Genomic DNA, 22794 nt, shown 5'->3' with positions numbered 1-22794 from the left:
TATTATTCTGGTTGTGTTTTATCAGTTTATTTCTTCTTTTAAAGGAGTGTGTATGGATATGGTCTTTCTTCCTCTATTCTCACAATGTCCTCGTTTGCATATCATTCTTGGGAAACCGAGTTCGTCCTCAATGCACTTTCAATTAAGATTTTTTGAAATAACTAATTTGAGGTGTTTTGTTTTTCTTACTTGCTGTAGAATTACTTCACTTCAGTATTCACCATCTTCTTTACCAGGGTTTTAGAAGTTGATCTTAGCTAAAAGCATAACGTCTGTATCTTTATCAAGGATTAATCCGTATCATTGTTCAACTTTTGTTGAAATTAACATTGAAGCCTCTTCAATACCTACAAAAGGAAACCAGACCATCACAGACTAATTTGACTTTTTGACAAAGTCATTCTTAGTACCTGTAACCGCTGCCACCGGGTAGGTACAGCACACTGCAGAAATATCCTTTTTCTTCTATCTAAGCTGTAAGTTTGGTCTGTTGTAAGGTCCATATACTGTACATGGCAACATGTACAGTATATGGTACATTAAGTAGAAGGGGGCAGGTGAAATCCTGATGTATTGGTACAAATAGTGCAGCCATTGAATTTGTCCATGAGGGAGAGAAATGTAAGGGAGGTAGGCAGGAGTCAGGCTATCTAAAGGGTGCTGGTGATTGGGAGATGCAGGTGGATTTGAAAACACATTGTTCCACAGGAAATAGTTTCACTAGCCTGAGGCCTGACATAGTATTATGGTCTGTGAGTCAGAGGATAGTTTATCCTGTTTCTACAAACTCTCTACAGACTCAACTCTTGTTTTTCTCTTGTGTAATGTTAGCACCAGGAATAGTTTCATTTTTTGTTTGTTTGTTTGCTTGGCCTTTTTTACAGAAGGATGCAATAGCTCAGAGAAGTTCTTCAGCTGGGTATAATGGATGCTGAGAGCTTGCATTAAGGAGGGTGGCTCTGGGACGCCGGAGCTTACTGCCAAGTCTTCCAGAGGTGTCGTGGGTCTAACTTGATGAAACACCGCTGAGTTTTCCCCGTAGACATCACTCCTCTGTAGCAAGACTTAAAATGGCAGACCTGCACAAACGTTTTGTTCTCGGCTGGGGGAGAGTCTATGGGTGGAGATATCAGGGGAGGGGAGGGATATTTTTTTTTACCAGAATCCAGCATGTGTCATCACAAGCTGAGCAAATTTGAAACGGAGGAGTTGGTGGCGGGTCCTGAGGCTCCACCAGATGAGAACCAATTGTCTATTGGTTAGTTCCTACACCACATGTACACAGACCGGAGAGTTCAAACCTGACCTCCTACATATCATACCAAACTTTTCCCTCTTCTAAAGCTTATTAACATTTTTCAAACCATCTTTAGGTTACTGCTTCCAATTGGAATGAAACTTAAGATCGGGTCCTAAATGCACAATATGTAGTCCAAACTGCTACCATGAGACATCCAGTTGGATGAATTCATGTTGCAAGTGCTGATTGGATTGCATTAAATGGATTACTCTTTCAAAAGAAAAATGTCATCAGCAGTCAATCCATTGATAAAAACATTTATTCAAAGGAATTAACTTTTAAGAATGTGAATAATAAGACTGGATATAAGAACTTGCCCTGCACTAAAGAATCAGAATAAAAATCCAGTGCAGTGGCTCCCAACCTCTGGGGTCCTAGACTCCCCCAGGGGGGCCGCCAAAGATCTCAGGGATGGCACAAGGCTTTGTCTGCGGTTGTCAAAATGAGATTTGCACATATTAACTAAAATCATGACAACACCATAGACTGTAACTATTACTGGACGAACCCTGACCCGTCTGTGACATAGGCAGAAAATGAGTCCAATCGACGGCCGCATCCATATTGGATTTGCAGTCTCAGCCTAACTTCGGATCAACCTAACGACAGCAGTAAGGCGGGATCGGCGGGACTTCAGCTCGACGTTAGCAGTCCACTTGACAGCATAGCTAACGGCTAGGCTGCTATCATCAACTATTCCTGCTCGTCGTATAAAGAGTAAGTTAACATTTAACTTTTCTACAACACAGTTAAAACTAATTATATTCAACCCAAATATTTAATTAAAGTCTTAAAACTACACTTTTTTAAATATACAATCATGGTTATTAGTTATTTGTCAGAGCAGTTAGACTTTGTCAGTGTCAGCAGAGAAATACATTAACAAAGTTTTATCCATAAACTGTAAATAAATGTGAGACATCCAGAAGAAATCAATATTACAAAGCATACAGTTCATGTTACTGTTTTATATTTACTGATGTCAACAGCGATGAGGTGAACATGACAACTAAAAAATAATTATTTAGTATTTATTATAAGACATTTGTTTTCTATTGAACCCCGTGAAGTCATGGAGTCTGTGGACAGTGTCAGCTTCACACCAAAAACTTTAAGTATTAGAAAAAATAGTGTTTAAGACTGGCATCTATTATTATTGAGTTGCAGCTACCTTGTTCAATATTATTCCTGCAGATGTGGCTAATAACAAAAAAACACCCTGAGCTGTCACATGTAGTTAACTGTACATTTTGTCTTGTCTGAGGCATTAATTGAACACCTTTGTATTTCTCCTATAGACACAGTGTGGATTATTGGTGACTGGTCCATCGAGGTGCCCAGAGAGCTGCAGAGACAGAGGAAGAAACCTGAGCCTCAACAACATCTGCATTTGTTGGTTCTTCTGGGGTGGACTTCAGTTGCTTCTCTTCAACAGCTCGCTATGAGGGAGGTCTCCCCCGGATGGCCTGAGTGATGTCACCCACAGGCTGAGAGCTGGCGCTGAGACGGGTTTTAAGCCTTTTGACAAACCGTTACACCGCACCCGCCTGTCAAGCTAGTCAGCTACACGCCTTATTGTGAATAACTCTTATCCTTCATCAAATCAAAACTGATGAGTCATCAAAACATTCACCCCCCCGTACAGTGTGTGTCCATCGAGACATGAGCTAATCACACCTATTTGTTTGTTTTGTACCAAGCTGTAAACGTGTTCATCTCTGCTGTAAAAACAGACTTTTTTTAATGTTGTTTTTCAGATTAAATAAATATTTCTATATAAATGCACTCCTTTATGTCTACTTATGAGTATACATTTCAGATTTGAAAAGGACAAGACTAAAATGTGCATTAATGCTAAACTCAATAGCTAAGGGAAGGAAGTCTACTTTTACACAACTTCTTATTCTTTTGATAAATACTAATGTAGTTCATTTCTGAAAGTGGGATGGAACAGAGTCATTACAAAAATATGCCCTTAAACACAGTCCCATTCTTAAATCAAGATACATGGAGAGTAAATAAGATCAATAACTTGTGAATAAAAACACAGTTAGAAATGATTTAGAAATGTAGTCTTCCCTGATCAATATCACATAATATCAACTTCTCCCATCTAAACTGGACAAAGGGTTTTAAAATGGGAAGAAAATGGTTTGAGGAGATCTAGTTTTATTTGAACAGCTGAAGCATGAATACAGTCTTCCAAGGTGCAAACCCTCCTCCTTCTTCTGAAGCTTGTGGAGCTCCTTGATGTACTGCTGTCTTATCTGTTGGCCATCTTCTCTCACCAGAACTTTGACTGTTGAAAAGTCATTCAGAAGAAGCTCGAGCATGTGACATGGATCCAGGAGAACATGGACTTTTAGTGAGGGGTCTTCAGGATGGCAAAGAAAGAGAGAAAATATCAGTTATTCATTAAATCATTTTGTTTGTTCTCATCTATTTTTCTGTATTCATCTGTGTGTAAGATTACATTTATAAATTCAACAGTGTACTACCCAGACAACAAAGGTACAGTATTCAGGTAATCAACATCTATTCAAAGTTAAGAAGATAAACATTATTGTAATCATGCTGTTTTCAGCTCTCTCACTCACACAATGATATTCCACATCAAATGGTCTCAGATTTTGTGTGAGGAAAAATTAAGCAGTTTATTGTGGATAGTACTTCATCTTAACATGAAACAAATATAACCTGAATTATTTAAATCATTAACAGGTCCCAACTCTCTGTGCTTTAGTACAGAACATACAGTAACTCATTTATTATTAACATGAGCTCTGTACATGGCTGTATTCTTCAAACTATTTCTTATACTTTATATCTATGTGCTTTATATCTTATTTTCATTCCATATGTTATTTATATTTTATATTTCTACTGCTATATTCTGTGTATGAGTTCAGTGAAAATTAATATGGTTATTAATATAGTTCTTAATGGTTACAGATGCTCTTACAAAGTGAAGTTTTTTTAAATTTGTTAACAGTTTGCTCAAATCTTAAGACACTACATCAACCATGTAACTTTAATGTCATCCTCTATAACCTACACAGCACATTAGGTTCAGTTCAGTTTATGTTACTGACGGATAATTACTACACAAAGTTTGTTTTTTAATGTCCACATTTACGTGGAGTATAACATTCATCATAACGTCAGATAACCATATTTACAGTCTGTGGTTAACCACCGAGGTGAACCTTTAGCCTCTAACATCACACAAACTCACTATTTTCAACATCTTAACAACAAACATTTCTAAACCATTGACTGTAAATAATGTAAATAATGAGCTACACAGTTAGTCGACTGGTTTACAAGCTAATGCTAAACAAGCTAGGTCCGTAAATATAAATACAGACACTGAGTAAGCAGTAAATATAACACTACTATATCACTTACCGAAAAAAACTGAAGCATCAACTTGTTGGATGGTCTGTTAACCGCACAGCAAGCCATGTATGTTGTCAGATATGTGTTAAACAAACTCTCCAAATGATGTAAAAAAGAGGAGAAATCAGACGGATCAAGCTGTTAGCCTCCTGACCTGCTGACCGCGCAGAGCTGTCAATCAAATCTGACACAACCAAATATGGGCATAGTCGTTTTCCTTAAAATAATAAAATCCGATGAGTTATAAAAAAATTCACCCCCCCACAGTGTGAGGAGAAGGGGCCGTCAACTTCTCAGATATATCTCGTTTTTTGAACCAGGCTGTAAACATGTTGATTCCTGTGGTAAAAACTGACTTTTTTGGCTGTGGGCTTATGGCACTTCCGGCGCTTCTGCAGCCAGTGTGGAACCTCGTGGAACTGCAGTTTTTTGTACTTCCGCATAGGCTTCATTTTTCAAGACCGGAGGTTGCCCCTTGGATAACACACATGGTGGATAGTTTATACAAAGTTATTTTGGTATGAACGTGTGTTTTGGTATGAACTGTGGTCTAGTGGTTAGTTCGCAGACCCCATATACACAGGTTGTAGTAAATCTTTAAAAGTTTGTTTGGCTGTATTCTGTTGGGATTTTATCATTAAAAACTATTAATCATGTTAATTTTTGACAGTAATATGTCTTCTTGTCTTCAGAGACAAGTTGTTAAGATTTCGTTGTCTATGACAGATGTGTCTTTTCCTGTTCCCATGAATGACAGATTTCTTTGTAGCACATGTTGCGTTTAGCAGATGACCAGAGAAAATAGGCAAAGCAGTAGTCGTGGATGCCCGGGCTCTGTGGCCACGCTGAAGCGTCAGAGCTTGTTCTGCTGCAGTTTCGGATTCAGACTCTTTTAAGCTTGGATTTTCGGGAAAAAACCTTTTTGTGCCTTTAATGGAGAGATAGGACATTGGATAGAGCTGGAAATCAGGGAGAGAGAGAGTGGGGAATGACATGTGGTAAAGGAGCCACAGGCTGGATTTGAACCTGGGCCGCCCCCTTGGAGGACCATAGCCTCCATACATGGGGCGCGCACACTAACCACTGCACCACCAGCGCCCCATTGCAGGGGATTTTGGCACATTTTTTAGGGCGCTACCCACACGTTTTGCTGTGTTGCACATTCCACGAATGAACAATCCTTACAAGTTATATATATAAAGGTGACTAATCAGGCTTTCCAACGATATAAAATACAACACCAATTAGTATTATTACAGGGGCGAAATAAGTGACCGAAATAACGTTTCCAACCTTTTTTGAGGAGTTTAGATACAACAGGAGGGGGCTCCAAGGAAAACGGAATGGGGACCACTGGACTGGTTGATCAAACTACCTTTTCATGGTTACCTTTATGCTCAAAAACTCATTGTCCTCTGGCATTTTAGTCCCAGATGTTTACTAAAGGTGGTTCAAAAGGGCTAGTCGGAGGATAGAGTGATGTGCAAACTAGTGAAGAACGAGAGGTCTCCATTATGTTTCAACACTGACCTGAGATTGATTGTGGCACCATAAAGTATATTGACTCAGGACTTTGTTTGCATGCCAGAACTGATTGAATTTTATCCATTTGTCTTGTTTAAATTAATAAGTAACTCTTGATGTCATACTTGATGTATCAGTGCTTTCAATGACCCATTTATGTGGTTCACCAATGAATGCTTCACATTGTCTTTGGACACACAAACAGGCGTATAAATTCTGACACTCACTGAAAGATCTGCAGCTTCAACTATTCCAGTCCTAGACTCGGCAGTAGCTCCAAGGTTAGCACAAAGACGGATAAAGTATTGAATTGTTTGCATTGCATTGAAAATGTGGTTGAAGACGTGTCTTTTTTTCTTTTTCAGAAAGTTGATATCGTGGATGTGGGCAATAATGGCGGTGCCTAGGAGTGTGTTATTACTCCTGCTTTTACAGTTTTTTACTGTAAGAACATCAGGTAAACAGTTTGATTTCATTTTATCATGAATCTTTTCTCCTATTTGTTTCTGTTAGTTGCATTTTACCACCCCAGTGATAATTTGAAGCTGTCATTCTTACATTAGTTAAATACTAAAAGTTAAGAAGTAATTTTTCAGCACCAACAGTAGTAGTAGTCTTGTCTTGCACATAATTTAAATTATATTCTAAGGATATCAGTATCACATTTGTATGTTTTTCAGATGTGCACTATTCTGTAATATTCAAGCAGAAAAAACAAGTTGTTCTAAAAAAAAGTTAATGTAATTTACGTCACTCTCATGTAATAGAGTTACTTTTTAAATTGAAAAGTTTTTATTTTACGATTGTTGTCCTCTGCACAGGAACACTTGTCTCCAGCTGTGATTCATGTCACGATGAAGCCGCCTGCCACGAGTCTAAAGAAAGAGGCGACACTTTCTCAAACCAGACGCTCTCTTGTCTCTGTAACGATGGTTTTGTAGGTGATGGCCTCATGTGTTACAGTATAAAACTCTGTAGTGACTCTTCTTGCTGTAAAGAAGGTTATCAGTGGTCACCAGACAGGGGCTGTGTGGACACGGACGAGTGCTCTCTTACAGACTCCCCATGCAAACCATCTCAGGTTTGCACAAACACTCCAGGCTCTTTCGTATGCTTGGAGCCTTCCCCCAGCTCCAGATCAGGTCCCTCCTCCCAGTCTGTCCAGTTCAGCTGTGGATCCACTGTGTGTCCTTCAGGCACAGACTGTGTCAGAATGAATGGGACTCTCCAGTGTGCTGACCCCTGCCAGGAGTACACTGTGCTGAATGATGACTGGCGATCAACAAATAACACGTCCACCCAGAACCTACACTGTGACCAACATGTTGACTGGCAAGGCTGGTATCGGCTGTTTCTGGGGCAAACCAGTGCTCAGATTCCAGAGAGGTGTGTGGCTGAAAACAGTTGTGGAACCCATGCTCCTCTGTGGATAACAACTCCTCATCCCACACAGTCAGGTCAGATTGTGAGCCGCACTGTGTGTGGCTCATGGTTAGGAAGCTGCTGTTTTTTCTCCTCACACACCATCCATGTCAAGCTCTGCTATGGAAACTACTTCGTCTACAAACTTGTGCGGCCAATCTCATGTTCGCTTGCATACTGTGCAGGTATTGTTCCATTAGTGACATTAACTCTGTAACCACATATTTACATTTTTCATCTAATTCAGTTATTTAAAGAATGACTCTATTGTCCTGTTGTTCTTAATTCTGATTAGAAATGTTCCTTTAGTTAAGCAATGGTATCTCCTTGTTTTCATTGTAACCAGAGGTGAACGAAGCAACTCCTGAAAATCCTTCAACCACACCTGATCCAAGTACAGCGACCTCTTCTGCCAGTCAGGTCAATATCACCTCCACCACAACACCCGACAACAGCTCAGCAGTTGAGGGTGAGGTCCGTCTGGTTAACAGAGGGAACCAGTCCTGCTCTGGCAGAGTAGAGATCTTCCACCGTGGACAGTGGGGGACGGTGTGTGATGATCAATGGGGCCTGGCTGATGCTCAGGTGGTGTGCAGACAGATGGGCTGTGGCAGGGCTCTGTCAGCACCATCAGTTGCCTATTTTGGACAGGGCAGTGGACCCATCTGGATGGATGATGTCTCTTGCACAGGCAGTGAATCAAAGCTTGGAGAGTGCAGGCACAGAGGGTTTGGATCACACAACTGTGGACACAATGAAGACGCTGGTGTCGTCTGTGAAGGTAAATATAATTGTTATGATCTGTCAAAAGTAGGGCTTGACCAATATGGTATTTTTGGAGGCTATACCGATATTGATATTGGGGAGAAAAGAAAATCCAATACGGCTATATCAGCCGATATCTTTTTGTTAGATATATGTTCGATCTGTAGAAATTATAAAACTAATACAAATCTATTTTGCTGATCCCTCAAATGAAATTATCAAACACTGAAAATATATACATTATAAGGAGGACAAGATGGTCACTCCACTCGAAAGTTACTGTTCATGTACTTGCATCAGTGCTTGACAATCTGGAGAGTGATAATGCTTGTTGTAATCCATATAGCGCCCTCTGCTGGTGAAAGAGAACTTCTAGTGTAATACAATGAAACTCAAATATCATGACAGAAGTCACTCTTTCTTGTGTCTCTCATCATCAACATAATGCCTCATGTTTTCCGTCAGCTGCTGCACCAGTCAGGCTGGTCAACTCTAATAACCGCTGCTCTGGCAGAGTGGAGGTCTACCATGATGGTCTGTGGGGGACAGTGTGTGACGATGCCTGGGACCTCAGTGATGCTAACGTGGTGTGTAGACAGCTGGACTGTGGCCCTCCTCGTTCAGCATTACTAAATGCAGCTTTTGGACAGGGCAGTGGACCCATCTGGTTGGATGATGTTGGTTGTTCCGGCAACGAAACATCAATAACAGAGTGCAGACATCCAGGGCTTGGGGTCCACAACTGTAATCACGTTGAAGATGCCAGTGTCATCTGTGAAGGTTAATGTTTATACTTTTTTTTTTAAAACTCCTATTCTTGTTCTCCTATTTGTCTTTTGAAGTGTTCTCGTGAATGAAGTCAAACACTGACCACATGTAATAAATGTTGTTTTGTAGCACTGTACGTTCAATGTGCAGTACTAGGTATAATATTTTAAATATATGGATCAAGATTTATGCCCAACTCTAACTTGACTGATGTGTGTGATAAAGAAAGAGATCATTTGCTCATAAATATTGATAACAATGTAGACTGTAGTTGTGTAAGGACTTGATAGAGACTCTTCTTTTAGGTCAACCAGAATCTAACAGCACAGTTGTACCCACCACTCCTGATCCCAGACCTGGGAACATCACCACCGCTGAAGTGACAGCTGACATCCTCTCCACCACAACACCCGACAACAGCTCAGCAGTTGAGGGTGAGGTCCGTCTGGTTAACAGAGGGAACCAGTCCTGCTCTGGCAGAGTAGAGATCTTCCACCGTGGACAGTGGGGGACGGTGTGTGATGATCAATGGGGCCTGGCTGATGCTCAGGTGGTGTGCAGACAGATGGGCTGTGGCAGGGCTCTGTCAGCACCATCAGTTGCCTATTTTGGACAGGGCAGTGGACCCATCTGGATGGATGATGTCTCTTGCACAGGCAGCGAATCAAAGCTTGGAGAGTGCAGGCACAGAGGGTTTGGATCACACAACTGTGGACACAATGAAGACGCTGGTGTCGTCTGTGAAGGTAAATATAATTGTTATGATCTGTCAAAAGTAGGGCTTGACCAATATGGTATTTTTGGAGGCTATACCGATATTGATATTGGGGAGAAAAGAAAATCCAATACGGCTATATCAGCCGATATCTTTTTGTTAGATATATGTTCGATCTGTAGAAATTATAAAACTAATACAAATCTATTTTGTTGATCCCTCAAATGAAATTATCAAACACTGAAAATGTATACATTATAAGGAGGACAAGATGGTCACTCCACTCAAAAGTTACTGTTCATGTACTTGCATCAGTGCTTGACAATCTGGAGAGTGATAATGCTTGTTGTAATCCATATAGCGCCCTCTGCTGGTGAAAGAGAACTTCCAGTGTAATACAATGAAACTCAAATATCATGACAGAAGTCACTCTTTCTTGTGTCTCTCATCATCAACATAATGCCTCATGTTTTCCGTCAGCTGCTGCACCAGTCAGGCTGGTCAACTCTAATAACCGCTGCTCTGGCAGAGTGGAGGTCTACCATGATGGTTGGTGGGGGACAGTGTGTGACGATGCCTGGGACCTCAGTGATGCTAACGTGGTGTGTAGACAGCTGGACTGTGGCCCTCCTCGTTCAGCATTACTAAATGCAGCTTTTGGACAGGGCAGTGGACCCATCTGGTTGGATGATGTTGGTTGTTCCGGCAATGAAACATCAATAACAGAGTGCAGACATCCAGGGCTTGGGGTCCACAACTGTAATCACTTTGAAGATGCCAGTGTCGTCTGTGAAGGTAAATGTTTACTCTTGTTTAAGTAATCGCCAATTCTTGTTGCTCATATTAAAGAGGACATATTATATCCATTTTCCACCTTTTCGAACAGTCCCTGTGGTCCAAATGAAACATCTGTGCTGTGCTTTGGTCAAAATATAACATGAATCAAGCACCAGAGGAGGTTTGTGACCCTGTATAAACCAGTTCTCTCAGAACATTTCGTTTTGGTGTGTGTGTCTTTTTAAATGCAATGACCCCCTGAGATTTCCCGTTAGACATCACTCCTCTGTAACGAGAATAAAAATGGCAGATCTGCGCAAGAATTTTGTTCTAGGCTGGGGGTGGAATCCATTGGTTGAGGTACCAGGGGAGGGAAGGGTATATTTAATTTTTACCAGAATCCCACTGTGACATCACAAGGAGAGCAAATTTGAAACAGAGCATTTTTTCTCTGTGTTGTAAGACTTATGCCTACAAAAAACAAAGGACTGGATGGGTTTATTTCACGTTTTGTGGGTCAGTAGACACTCAGGTTACCCAAATATATGTTCAACAACACTGTCGAAGTGGATTTTTCATAATATGTCCCCTTTAAATTCCAATATTTGTACTAAAATGATTTTCTTTCAAATTTGTCCATTGTGAAGTGACAGTTTACAGAGTTTGTGATTTAGTTTCACAGGATATATGCATGATAATTTTTATTGTGTTCTCTTCCTTTTATTCTTTTATTTCCAGACTCTGCACTGCATGATCACCAGCTAATTTGCAGCCCTGATAAACTTCAAATGGGGCTGGATTTGGCTGACCTCACCTCAGGTTTGAACCCATACTCTGGCAACTTGGCATCTCTTAATTGCTCCTGGGCCAGAGTACAAAATAACATGGTGTGGTATGAAGTAGACGCTGTGGAAGGTGCCTGTGGAAACACTCTGACGGTACAGACTTAGTTGCTCTTTTATTTCTTAGCTTTTCCTTTGGAAATTAATTTCAACATTTTCTTTTGTCATGTTATTTTCCTTTAAATTGATTTTAAACATGCAGCTAATGGAAAAAAATTAAAAATCTGGACCTCTTTAAAATATTTATCCTATTGTCCCTCTTCTTTTACTGTACTCCAAGTTAAACCTTATAGCTTTTGGTTGGTCTGAGACTAAATTTAAGGTGCAAAGGAACTCATTATTCATTATCTTAAAACATTTTAAATATAGCTTCTCCCCCCTGTAGGGAAGTTTTTTCTCCCTCTCTTTGGTAATGCTTTTAATGCAGCTACTCACAACACTTCAACTAAAGTTTACATGTCTATGTACTTTCCATTAATTCAATCAACCCCTGTTTTTCAGACCAACCGCACACATACGATCTACTCCAACAGTCTATTTGTCTACCCTGTTATCAATGGGTCCTTTAACCTTCCTGTGAGCATCCCCTTCTCCTGTGCGTATCCCCTGGAAACAGACACCAGCCTGAATGTGGCTATCAGACCATTCCTGCCGTAAGTAGCCTCCCTCTTATTGATTGTTACTAACTATGCACTAGTCAATATGTCATGTGAACTGTTTAACTAATACCTGATAATACTTCTGAGATCTAATGTTGATATTAACTATATAACCAGGTGAATCATTTTTGATACACATGTCCTCAGTGAGTTCCTTTAGTTACATACAGCACATAGATAATCCACCAGGGGGCCCCATTAGACCTTTGGCATATCAAAAAAGAAGGTTTTCAGTTAGAGACTAAATGTACACTACATTTGCCATTTAAAATAAAAAGATAAAGCAAGGAAAACAATTCATATTGTTACTAAGATCATTTTTATATTCTTAATCGTTTTCATATTTTAAGTTTTGTGACTTATTTTTTACCTAATATAAACAGCGGGTAGGCCTTTGTTGTATGTACGCAATCTTTAGATGGCAAATACGTACAGCAATGAAGATGTTAAAAAATACAAAGCAGTCAGCAAATGGAAAATTAAAGGCGAGGGGATCTGAACCTTCAGTGGTCAAAATATTAAAATATTTTTTAATACTTTTTGAGAGATTCTCAAAGGTGTCCAGCACCCTGTTTTTAATGAACTGGATAAATCTGGTCAGCCTTTTTTCAGCCCATAATTTAATTGTATCATCTATTGTTTTTGGTTTAAAGTCTCTGTCACTTGCAATTTCTCTCAAGTACACCAGGTCTTTTTGGAGTTGCTTTGTTCGTGTAACTTTTACCCAGGCTCTTAATGTACTGCTAATGAAGATGTTGTCTATTCTATCGGAGGTAAGATTAATTACTTTTGTAAATATGCATTCATTTGTAAATGCACATGCTCCTTTTATATAAATGCTCCTTTTATTTGGGCACCTATGAAGTAGTTAGAGAGGTTTGGTAGGGCTAGTCCTGCAGATGTTTTTAATTCGAGCTTTTATCCCTCCCCAAACAAAAACCAGGCTTGATGAATAAAAACACAGTTGTGCTCGTTTGATCTAAAAGTCAGTGATATCATATTTTTTTAAATCAAATTCAAATTGTAAATTGCCATAGCAGTATTAAACCAAGAATGTGATGGTACCACAGTGAATGAAAGCAGTGTTGTAGGGTTTGTGGCAGCAGCATGAGTATACAGGATGTCTAACCTATAACCCACTTTAAATAACATCATAGCCTACAGTGTAGGTTTTGTTCCGTATGAAAAAGAGAAACATGCTTTGTACAGCACTAAAGCCCGTTAATAAAGTGTTTGAGTGAGGTCCAAACACACGTTTTGTTGGACAGTCAGCTATTTGAATTTATCCCAGAGTAATCCCATTGTTGTACCGTAAAGTCGATCCCTCTTCTCTCGCTGTGTCCTACCCTAACCCATCATCAAATTATTCTGGACAGGAACATTTTTATTCCACTGCCTGTTGTCTGTATCAGCATGATTACATAAACTACTACAACCACAAAACCAGATTATTCAGAAATCATTTTGATTGTACAAAATTGAAGGTCCTATATGTATCTTTATTTTTATTTTTTTTTACTCTTTGTTATTTCCAACTTTAACAAACATAGAGCACAACAAAACATACACAAACACACATCAAAGTAGTAAGGGGCTCTGTCTCAATATTTCCTCTTAAGTCTTTTCAGCACAGCAGATATCACTATCCATCTTTTTATACTGGTAATCAGTCCACTTTTTCCAGCGTTGATCATGGGTCCGTGATCGAGTTCGCAGGTAATGAGTCAGTTTTTCCATAGAGAAAATTTCTTCCACAATGGCCAACCACTGTGCTGGACTTGGAGGATCACTTTTCAACCAGTTCCTTGTGATGGCCTTTTTACAAGCAAGAATCAGGATTTTAAAAAGGTAGATATCCTTCTTATGGATCAAGTCATTAGGAATCAGGCCCAGATACACAATCCGGGGATCTCTGGGAATCTTATAACATAGAATATCTTCAAAAGACTGAATAACCCTATCCCAGAATTTTACACATAACCAGAAAACATGTGAGTTATTGGCATTCATCTGCCCACACTGTCTCCAACATTGCTGAGGAATACCGAGTTGCTTATTTTTTATTTTGTTTGTGACAAAAAAGCGTATAACATTTTTCCACCCAAATTCCCTCCACCTTCTAGAGCTTGTGGACGACTGTTGTGTTTCACAAATAGAATGCCAGTCATTCTTTGACAAGTTTGTATTCAGTTCTAGTTCCCATTTAATCTTAACATACCATGTATTGCTTCCATTCTGTTTCTGCAAACTTCTATAAAGTTTAGAAACAATCTTTGGAGTGTTTTTGTAAGCACCGATCAGAGTTTCAACCACCTCGCTACCTTCAGCTGAGATTTCTTTTTTTATTTCTGTATCATAGAAATGTCTGAGCTGTAAATACCTAAATTGGTCCCCATTCTCTAGCTTAAATTCTTGTTTAAGTTTCTCAAAAGTTTTAAACCTTTTTCGCTCTATGAGTGTACATATAGCTGTTATTCCCGTTTCACTCCACTTAGCAAATGTATTATCCATCACTCCAGGTTTAAATCTAGGGCTCTGAGAAGGCCATATCAGAAGTTTACTATCCCCTTCCAATTTATACTTCTTAACAACTTCATACCATGTTTTCAGTGTTCCCTCTAAAATAAAGTTCTCCACTTTTTTGTCTATACTCTCTTTTCCACCTAGTCTTGCCTGGGGTTGAAACTGCATCACGTTCAGCTCAATATGTTTCCATCTAGCTTGGTACTCTGAAGAGCACCAACACACAATGTATCTCATTTGGGCAGCATAAAAGTATTCCTTAAGATTCGGGAGAGCTAGACCTCCGTTCTCCCTGTCGATTTGAAGAGTCTTGAATTTTACCCTTGGTCTTTTACCTGCCCAGATTAGCCGAGATATTTGTTTATCCCAAGTTGTAAACTGAGATTCTGGGTCTCTGACTGGTAGTGAGAGGAAGAGATACAGCAACTTCGGCAACACATTCATTTCCACTACCTCAATTCTTGAACTAAAGTCCAATACTAGTGTTGACCATTTTGTCATATCTTTCTGTATCTTATTGTTAATAATGCTGTAATTTGCTTCATATATATTATTCAGGTCTTGAGTGAGTAGCACACCCAAATACTTCATTGATTTTGCTTCCCATTTTAGATGATATTTCTGACTGATTAGCTGGTTTGGTTTGTAGTTCAGAGAGAGTACTTGTGTTTTTGTGATGTTTAGTTTTGTTGGGCCACGCAGGCTTAGGACAGTCAAACAATGGACTTGGGCCTGCACCTCTGTAAAAGCCTCATTTGAGTTATTCACTGAGATCACAAAGAGGCCTAAAAGGACTCTTAATCCCAGAATCCCCAGAATCCCCCCTTACTTCACACCTACGCGTGAAGTAAGGGGGGGGACCGGAACCTCTCTCTCCTCATTGGAGGGGACCTGAGGTAGACCCCCCATGGAGCAGGCCAGGCTACAAAACTCCAAGACTTCCATTGTTCTTTCTCTTTCCACGCGCTGACTTCTGGTGCTCGGAGACCGAAGCTTATCTCCTGTTTCCTGCAACAATCTTCCTTTGTTTTAAGTTTTTGGCGCGCAGGTAATCCGCGGCCGGCAGTGTTCTAAATTCCGAGCTCGGATTGTCCAGTGAACGCATCTCAGTTTCTCGGAGAGCGTCAGACTATAACAGATTATCAGAAAGATAACGGTCTTATTCCGTCCTACAACGAAAGGACATCAACGGACATCTTTCCACTCGACGGAGAACCAACGAAGCCGCTCTCGCCGTAAGGGACCCTCGCCGCCATCAGACGCCTCTGCACCAGGACGGACAGAAGATCTATTTTATCGCCGGACTCTTTTCCTTTCACCAATCGCGGACAAAGCGATTCACAAGTGAGGCTTAATTAGGTCTGGGCAGAATTAGCTTTAGAGAGTGTTTTTAACAATTGTTGATCGAAGCAGAAACTGTAATTTTTCTCTTTGTTGGACCGCTGCGTCCTGAGTTTTAACTGTTTAAAACTCTTGTTGTTGTTTCGGACCGCTGCGTCCTATATGTGTTTAGCGTAACAGCGTTATAACCGGGTATTACTCTTCTGATCAGAAAGGCCAGTGTAAGCCGTATTAACTTGAATTCGGCTATTGGTTTGTTTCTGTGAATGAAGGGAATTACTCCGAGTTGTGGCGCGGGAGTCGGACTGTGATCCGGCCTCTTCAGGCACGCATTTCTCTTTTATTCTCTTTTATCCTCTTTTATTTCCCCTTCTACGAACATACACACACATATTCCCGTGTAAACGTACATCTGGAGACCAACTCCACCACCGCGCCATTACGCACAGAGATCTATACACTCGCGGCTATCCAGACGCCTCAGAGACACAGATCGTGTAGGGCCGAACTCGGTCTCTTTTAGACCTTAAGGCCACATTTAGGCCTTTGTTAGGTGTGCGCCATCGGAAGGGCGACCACGTGGGACGAAGTAATCTTCCCCCCCCTTTTCTCTCCCTTTCATCCACACACGCACGCACGCACGCACGCACACACGCACCCAGGTCTTTGTTAGGTTTGCGCCATCGTGAACGACCACGTGGGTACGAAGCCATCTCCCCCCCTTCTTTCTCCCTCTCTCTCTCTCTCTCTCTCTCTCACACACACACACACACACACACACACACACACACACACACACACACCCCTTCCACAAGCCTTAGCTTGATAATGTTTGTTGCTTAGATTAGTTTATAATAGTTATTTGTTTAATTAAGTTCATTGATTTTGGATTGATGTTGCTTTGTTTAAATAAATTCTGTTATAATTTAAGAGAGCAGTTGTTTGTGGTTACTGGTGTATTTGCATTGTGATATAAGCTGGGTGCGAAGGCTTTGTGTACGGATTTCACGCCTTCAATTTATTAAATATAGTTATTCATTATTAATAATATTAGTACTTAAATAACTAATTTGAGACTGATTTGAGTGATATTTTGGTTATATTTACCTGATTACAGGTTGGTGCCCCAAAACGAGATTAAACATAGTTTAATGATATTTTATTTATATTATTAATAATTAAGTATAATTATTAAAGAATATAACCAAAGTTGACTTGATACAACCCCAACAGTTTATAACCAGATATCTTACTGTAGTCATCTAAAACTGTCATAAGTATGGGGAGAGTTGTATTTGGATCCTGGAGGTAAGTTATAATGTCATCTGCAAATAATCCAATTCTATGTTCCGCCCTTGCTATGTTGACACCTTTAAGTTCTTTGTTTTGTCTGATGGCTTGAGCTAAAGGCTCTATGAACATTGCAAATAGAGAAGGACTCAGGCAGCATCCCTGACGAGTACCTCTGAACAGTTTAAAACTGCTTGTCAGATGGCCGTTGATTTTGATTCTGGCGGTTGGGTCTTTCTATAAAGATTTAGTACACTTAATGAATTGGTTATTAAAGCCCAGTCTTTCTAGCACTCTGTACAAAAAAGGCCAACTAACCCTATCAAATGCCTTTTCTGCATCAAGACTTATCAGGGCTGCTGTCTTTTGTTTTGTTTGTTTACTTGATCAATAATATGAAGGGTTCTCCTGATGTTATCCTGTGTTTGTCGTCCTTATATAAATCCGGTCTGGTCCTTGTCTATTAAATCAGGCAAAAAGTGTTCCATTCTAGCTGAGATTATTGATGTAAACAATTTATAATCTACGTTCAGAATAGAGATTGGACGATAGGATCCGCAACATTCTCTATTTTTACCTTCTTTAGGGATGACAGATATCACAGCTTCTTTCCATGAAGGTGGTGTCATTGCTTTATTGAGTGTCCAGTTGAAAGAGTCTAGCATTACAGACGCGAGATCCTCCTTAAATATCCTGTACCACTCATTCGGAAAGCCGTCACTCCCAGGGCATTTATTTGTTTTCAGTTTTCTGATCGCTATGTCCAATTCTTTTCTTGTTATGGGTGCAGATAAATTATCATTTTGTGTTTTTCCTATTGAGGGTAGATCTAGCGATAATAGGAACTGCTTTATTTGTTCTTTCTCTACAACCTCAGACTGTGAGTATAGGGTTTTGTAATAGTCTTTAAAGATTTCTTGAACTTCTTGCGGTTCATAGGTTATTTTATTGGTTACTGGGTCTCTAATCTTGTGTATTGAGTGTTGCATTTGTTGTGACCTGAGTCGTCTCGCTAATATTTTTGTTCCTTTTGAACCTGATTCATAGAAGGTTTGTCTTGCAAATCTCAGTTTCTTTTCAAGCTCATCATTCAAGAAGTCCCCTATTTGTTTTTTATTTTATTTTATTTGGTTAGTCAGTCCTCTATCTCCATTTTCCTGTTGCTGTTTCTCTAGTCCTCTCAATGTCTCTTGTAACTCATCATATTTTGCCTTCTTCATTTTGGTTAAGTATGCAGTTCTTGAAATTAATTTCCCTCTCATTATCGCTTTAATAGTATCCCATAGTATAGTTGGATCCACTTGACCATGTTGTTATCTTTTATACAGTCACTGATTTCTCTCTTAACCTCTTTTAAAACTGTATCATTGTTTAGAATTCCAACATTTAGTCTCCAGAGTGTATGTTTCGATCTGTTATTCATATTAATATTAAGGTCGATTGCATTATGATCTGATATGTCTGCTGTTCCTATTGAGCATTCCTTTACCCTGTATCTATCTATGTTGTTCATTAAGAAGTAGTCTATTCTGGAGTACACGTGGTGAGTAGCTGAGTAATGAGTAAAGTCTTTTTCTTGTGCATGAAGGCTCCTCCAGACATCGTACATCCCTGCTTCTTTAAGTAACATATTAAGGTCTTTTGACTTAAGGGATGTCTGTCTAATTTTGCTTGTTGTATCTATAGAGTAATTAAGAACCGTATTCCAGTCTCCAGCACAGACTAAAATGCCTTCACTTTCTGAGATTATTGTGTCAAACATGTTTTTAAGGAATTTCCTGTCGCTCTCAGGTGGAACATATACATTAACAAGTGTGACCAGAGTGTTGTCTATTCTTCCTTTTGTATTGATATATCTGCCTTCTTTGTCTCCCTTTTCCTTGATGAGGTCAAAGTTAAGAGAGTTTGAGATGAGTGTAGCCACTCCTCTTTTACGACTATTTTTGCAAGAACTAAAGAAAGTGTTAGAGTACCCAAACTTTTTTAATTTATCATGCTCCTGTTTTGACATGTGGGTCTCTTGTAAAAATATGACTTGCATCTTATCCTTTTTCATTTTTGCTAACACCCTACTCCTCTTAACCGGGTTTCTGAGGCCATTCACATTTAAAGAGACAATTTTCAGGTTATGAGATCCTACTGTGTACATGCCAAGTCTTAACTGGTTTGGTAGCCCCTCGTAACAGAAAAAGAACAAAGTTATGAACTAATGAACACATACAACAAGAACAGACCTCCAAAAGAGGGGGAGACTCTTGCTCCTCCTCACCTGTGACCCCGTTGGCAGGTCGGGGGAAAAACCTCTCACTAAGAGAGGGCCCAGTCTTAAAGGTGGCCAGTAGAGAGTCAAATGAAATTAACTCAACCATCCTTACAGTCCAACACATCCTGAACAAAACAAAATCACCTCTCCCAGGCATTTAGTAAACAAAGAATGGCCAACTCAGGGTTTTTTTTTTTTTTACTATACCGGATCGGATCATGATGATAAAGTCCTCGTTCATACTTGCTCAACGGATCCCCTCTGAAACTCCTGTAGTCGTTCCCTCGCTCTCTGGGCAGCAGCCGACTCTCTCTCCCGGTGGCCCGTTGCTCACTGCCACCCCAACAGCTCACGGAGCTGCTCCCTCTGTGCTCATCGGCTCCTCCACAGGAAATCCTCGCTTCTTTAAATCCTGCAGCACCTCCTGGGCACTTGCGTACGTTCGGGGTCCAGTGTTCCAGTGAATCCGCATGCTCATATACGGTGTTTGAAAGCGGATCCCTTTTTCCTTCAGGACTTTCTTTATTCCAATATACTCTTTGTGCTTTTTTTACGATCTCAGTCGCATAATCATGATCAAAATATAGAGTTCTGCTACCCAGCTGGATTTTCCCTTTTTTCCAAGATTCACCTAGAACCGTCTCCTTAGTCGTATACTCCTGAAAGTTGATTATTATGGGTCTCGGTGGAGCTTCGGGTTGGGGTTTAAAGCCAGGAGAACGGTGAGCCTGTTGTATTTTTAGCTCCAGGTCTTGTGGTAAAGGCAGCTCGCTTCTAAGGAGTTTCTCAATGAACTTTGGTACAGAGTTTCCCTCCTCTCCCTCTGCTACTCCAAAAATGCGTATATTGTTCCTCTGGGACCGGGACTCTAGGTCCGATAGTTTTCGCTGCAGGGCCTTTTGCCGTTCCAGGCAGGTGCAGAGTGCCTCGGTCGCCTCCGCAGCCCACTCCTCCACCTGCTCCACCCGTGTCTCCGTTTCGCCAACTCGGTCAGACAGACCCTGCATCTCCGTTGAAAGGCCGTCTAGTTTTCTCTTGATTTCTTGTCCCACCTGATTAAGCTCTTTTCTCAAGTTATCGTTATCCCCCTTTAGGTCATCCTTTAGGTCTTGTATTGCTGTAATTATATCTTCGGGGTCTAAGCTTGAGCCTGGGATCTTCTGCCCGCTTGCACCTTTAGCTGCGCTGCCGATGCTAGCTTGAGCTGCTACAGTGTTAGCTTTCGCCGCCGAGGAACTTTTATCCTGATAGTTCAGCATTTTTTCTTCCCCTTTAAGGCCTTTTGTGAGTTGTCTCCCACTCATCTATAACCAAACTGTTAAGTATCGTTTTTTCGAGTTCTAGGGAGGGTATTCCTCAATACGTCTGGGAGAGCGATTTCACATGCGTGAAATCGCATGTGAAATATGTATCTTTTTACATGTATAAATAGTTTTTATTGCCCATTAATAAGCAAACAGTTAACTGATGTGAAAAAGTAAATGTTCACTGTCTATCTATGTTCCTGTATAAAACACTCTGCTCCGCTTACAGAGATCAACAGTAGTGCCTGTCGGAAATGTCGTTTGTAAGATGGAGAATGAATCTAATATGGAATCTGTTAGTACAAATAAACGACCGGCCTAAAGCAGAACACAGACTCCTTCACAGACTCTCACATGTTTATGACCACTTACCTCCTCTGTAAACTTTATGCCGGTAAATATCCAGTGTTTCGTGGCCGATGATGATGCTTGTTTGTGTACGTACGAGCACGTATGATGAGCATGCGAGTGAGAGTGAACAACAGGTTACTGGTGCAGTTCACCTAACGGCCGGCAGTGTCACTACGAATGCAGTATTTTATAAGTTACATATAGCCCCTTTAAGATGTTTAATTGAACATCAATTCAAACTTACTTTCTTTGCAGGTCTTCAGGGGGTATTTTAGGATCTGGTGCCGGACCCAGTGCCGTCATGTCTCTTTTCCGTAACTCCGCCTTCACTGAGACTTTCCCAGCTGGAGGGGTCAACCTGCCACTGGGTTCACCTTTGTACGTGGGTGTCTCTGTAACAGAAAGAGAGCTCAGATTTGTTGTTGTTCTGGAGGAATGTTACGCCTCTCACTCACCCGATCCTCACTATTACCAGCGATACTCTCTCATCCAGAACAAGTGAGTGTCCCTCTTCTCTTTAGACTCAGAACATTGTTTGTGGAGTTAAACTGAAATGGAGAAAAGTGAGATGTAGTGTAATATGCTTTATGGACTTGGTGAGCTCTTTTTGTTCTCTCTGCCAGGTGTTCGACCGATGCCCAACAGGTGTCTGTGATTGAGAGCGGCATGTCTTTGCGTGCTCGTTTCTCTGCCCTGCTCTTCCTGCTGGAGGACGATTATAGAGCCATTTATCTTCACTGCAACATAAGCCTGTGTGACCGAGAGAGATTTCACTGTGTCCCAGTAAGTCAAACAGTTCACTTCATCAATGAGTTGTTCATCCATAATCACTGCTGCTTAAAAAAATGGACAGTGACAATATCTGCTCTTTCTGTATCCTCTCCACCATGAAGTCCTGTCGAAGGAGGAAATATCGCTCTGTTTCCAGCTCTGTTGCTATGGCCCGAGTCACCATTGGACCAATTGCTTGTGAGTAAAAATATGATTTAGTCTGAGGGCTGATGTCCCAACACAAGAAACTGTGTGGAAATAACAAGCATGTTTTTTGTTATTTCTCTTTACTAATCTTTAGGGGACAAGTCAACTAAGTGAGCTGGTTACACCAACACATCCCATAATGTCATATCATGAAGACGTTTCTCTTATGCACAAGACATGAAACTATTTTAAAAACTGGTTTAACCTTTTATAATCAAACTTTTCACACTCACACACAGTCTGCTCTGATTCTTCTGTCCTTTGTAATGATTGTGTAACAAATCAACAATAACAAAGAAATAATAAAATGTATTAAAAAAACATGTTACCAAACTCTTCTTCATCGCTGTGGTCATTTTGGGTGCAGACATGATTTTAATATTTCATTAAATATAACTTTATATGTTCTTTCAGCTTGTTTTAAATTACATTTGTCTTGAACCAATATTGTTTGAAAGTAGATTATTAAACTAATGACAGATTTTCCAAGTTAGGTGAAAACTGTAGCCTATTATGCAAGTTTGCAGGTGGTATAAATAAACACTAAATAAAGTGTATTTGGGTTACATCTGC

The 22794-nt window shown here is 40.2% G+C and overlaps 1 protein-coding gene across 1 annotated transcript; it reads left to right on the top strand.

Annotated features, from left to right (window-relative positions):
* The first annotated feature begins 6390 nt into the window (after nucleotides 1-6390).
* LOC109999346 (deleted in malignant brain tumors 1 protein) lies at nucleotides 6391-22554 on the top strand. Its single transcript, XM_065947654.1, has 13 exons — nucleotides 6391-6504; nucleotides 6589-6680; nucleotides 7045-7830; nucleotides 7992-8426; nucleotides 8876-9190; nucleotides 9484-9924; nucleotides 10302-10688; nucleotides 11409-11608; nucleotides 12014-12165; nucleotides 21499-21741; nucleotides 21867-22026; nucleotides 22137-22212; nucleotides 22316-22554. The coding sequence occupies exons 2-13, from the start codon at nucleotides 6605-6607 to the stop codon at nucleotides 22333-22335; spliced, it is 3291 nt and encodes a 1096-aa protein (XP_065803726.1). The 5' UTR covers nucleotides 6391-6504; nucleotides 6589-6604; the 3' UTR covers nucleotides 22336-22554.
* Nucleotides 22555-22794: the final 240 nt, after the last annotated feature.

This window comes from Labrus bergylta, chromosome 1 (genome assembly GCF_963930695.1).
Source record: "Labrus bergylta chromosome 1, fLabBer1.1, whole genome shotgun sequence".
Lineage (NCBI taxonomy): Eukaryota > Metazoa > Chordata > Actinopteri > Labriformes > Labridae > Labrus > Labrus bergylta.
This window is presented reverse-complemented; position numbering and strand designations above follow the sequence as displayed.

Excerpts from the sequence above, each read along its gene's own strand:
- LOC109999346 (XM_065947654.1), top strand. The coding sequence starts at position 6,605 with ATGTGGGCAATAATGGCGGTGCCTAGGAGTGTGTTATTACTCCTGCTT. Across the intron at positions 7,831-7,991 it reads TTCGCTTGCATACTGTGCAG|AGGTGAACGAAGCAACTCCT; the intron begins GTATTGTTCCAT and ends CATTGTAACCAG. Across the intron at positions 8,427-8,875 it reads CGCTGGTGTCGTCTGTGAAG|CTGCTGCACCAGTCAGGCTG; the intron begins GTAAATATAATT and ends GTTTTCCGTCAG.